Below are 666 nucleotides of genomic sequence, written 5' to 3' on the forward strand. Positions count from 1 at the left end.
GCAGGGAATGGACCGAGGAAGAAGCCGTTCGCTGCTGCAGGTTTTTCTTCCAGTCCTACTTGTGGGCTCTGCTGCAGCAGCAGCAGCAGCAGCAACAGCAGCAGCAGCAGCAGCAGCAACAGCAGCAGCAGCAGCAGCAACAGCAGCAGCAGCAGCAGCAGCGAGTTCTGGCTCTTGAGGTGTATTGCGAGCTCCTTGAGGCTGTCTTTATTGTTGCTGCATATAGGGGGTGGCAGCAGCTGACGGAGTTGCTGCTGCAGCTGTTTGCTGCTGCTGCTGCTGCGCTCCGCAGCAGCAGATCCCAAGCAGCAGCAGCAGCAGCAGCAGCAGCAACAGCAGCAACAGCAGCAGCAGCAGCAGAAAAGCTACCCTGGGCCTCCGCCTTCTCCATGCATAATATATTGAAAGACACAGTGATGCTGACGGTGCAGCAGCAGCAGCAGCAGCAGCAGCAGCAGCAGCAACAGAAACAGTTGCTGCTGTTGCCTGCAGCAGCATCAGCTGCAGCTGCTACTCCTCCTTTGTGGCTGCTGCAGCAGCAGAAACCCAAGTATAAGGAGCAGCAGTTGCTGCTGCTGCTGCTGCAGCAGCAACTCCAGCAGCAGCAGCAGCAGCAGCAACCCAAACCTAAAAAAGCAGCAGCAGGCCTCGTGTGCTGTCTGTGGC

General features: G+C 57.8%; 1 protein-coding gene across 1 annotated transcript in view; it reads left to right on the plus strand.

The window, feature by feature from the left end:
- The window catches only part of EMH_0021820 (uncharacterized protein), a gene marked incomplete at both ends in the record, with an annotated part of 3,469 nt that overhangs the window by 577 nt on the left and 2,226 nt on the right, over positions 1-666 (plus strand). Inside the window, one exon of the mRNA XM_013501845.1 lies at positions 41-650. Within this exon, the coding sequence (XP_013357299.1) occupies positions 41-650 (610 nt within the window). The remainder of the gene's footprint in view (positions 1-40; positions 651-666) is intronic.

This window comes from Eimeria mitis, genomic scaffold (assembly GCF_000499745.2).
Source record: "Eimeria mitis Houghton genomic scaffold, Emh_scaff773, whole genome shotgun sequence".
NCBI lineage: Eukaryota > Apicomplexa > Conoidasida > Eucoccidiorida > Eimeriidae > Eimeria > Eimeria mitis.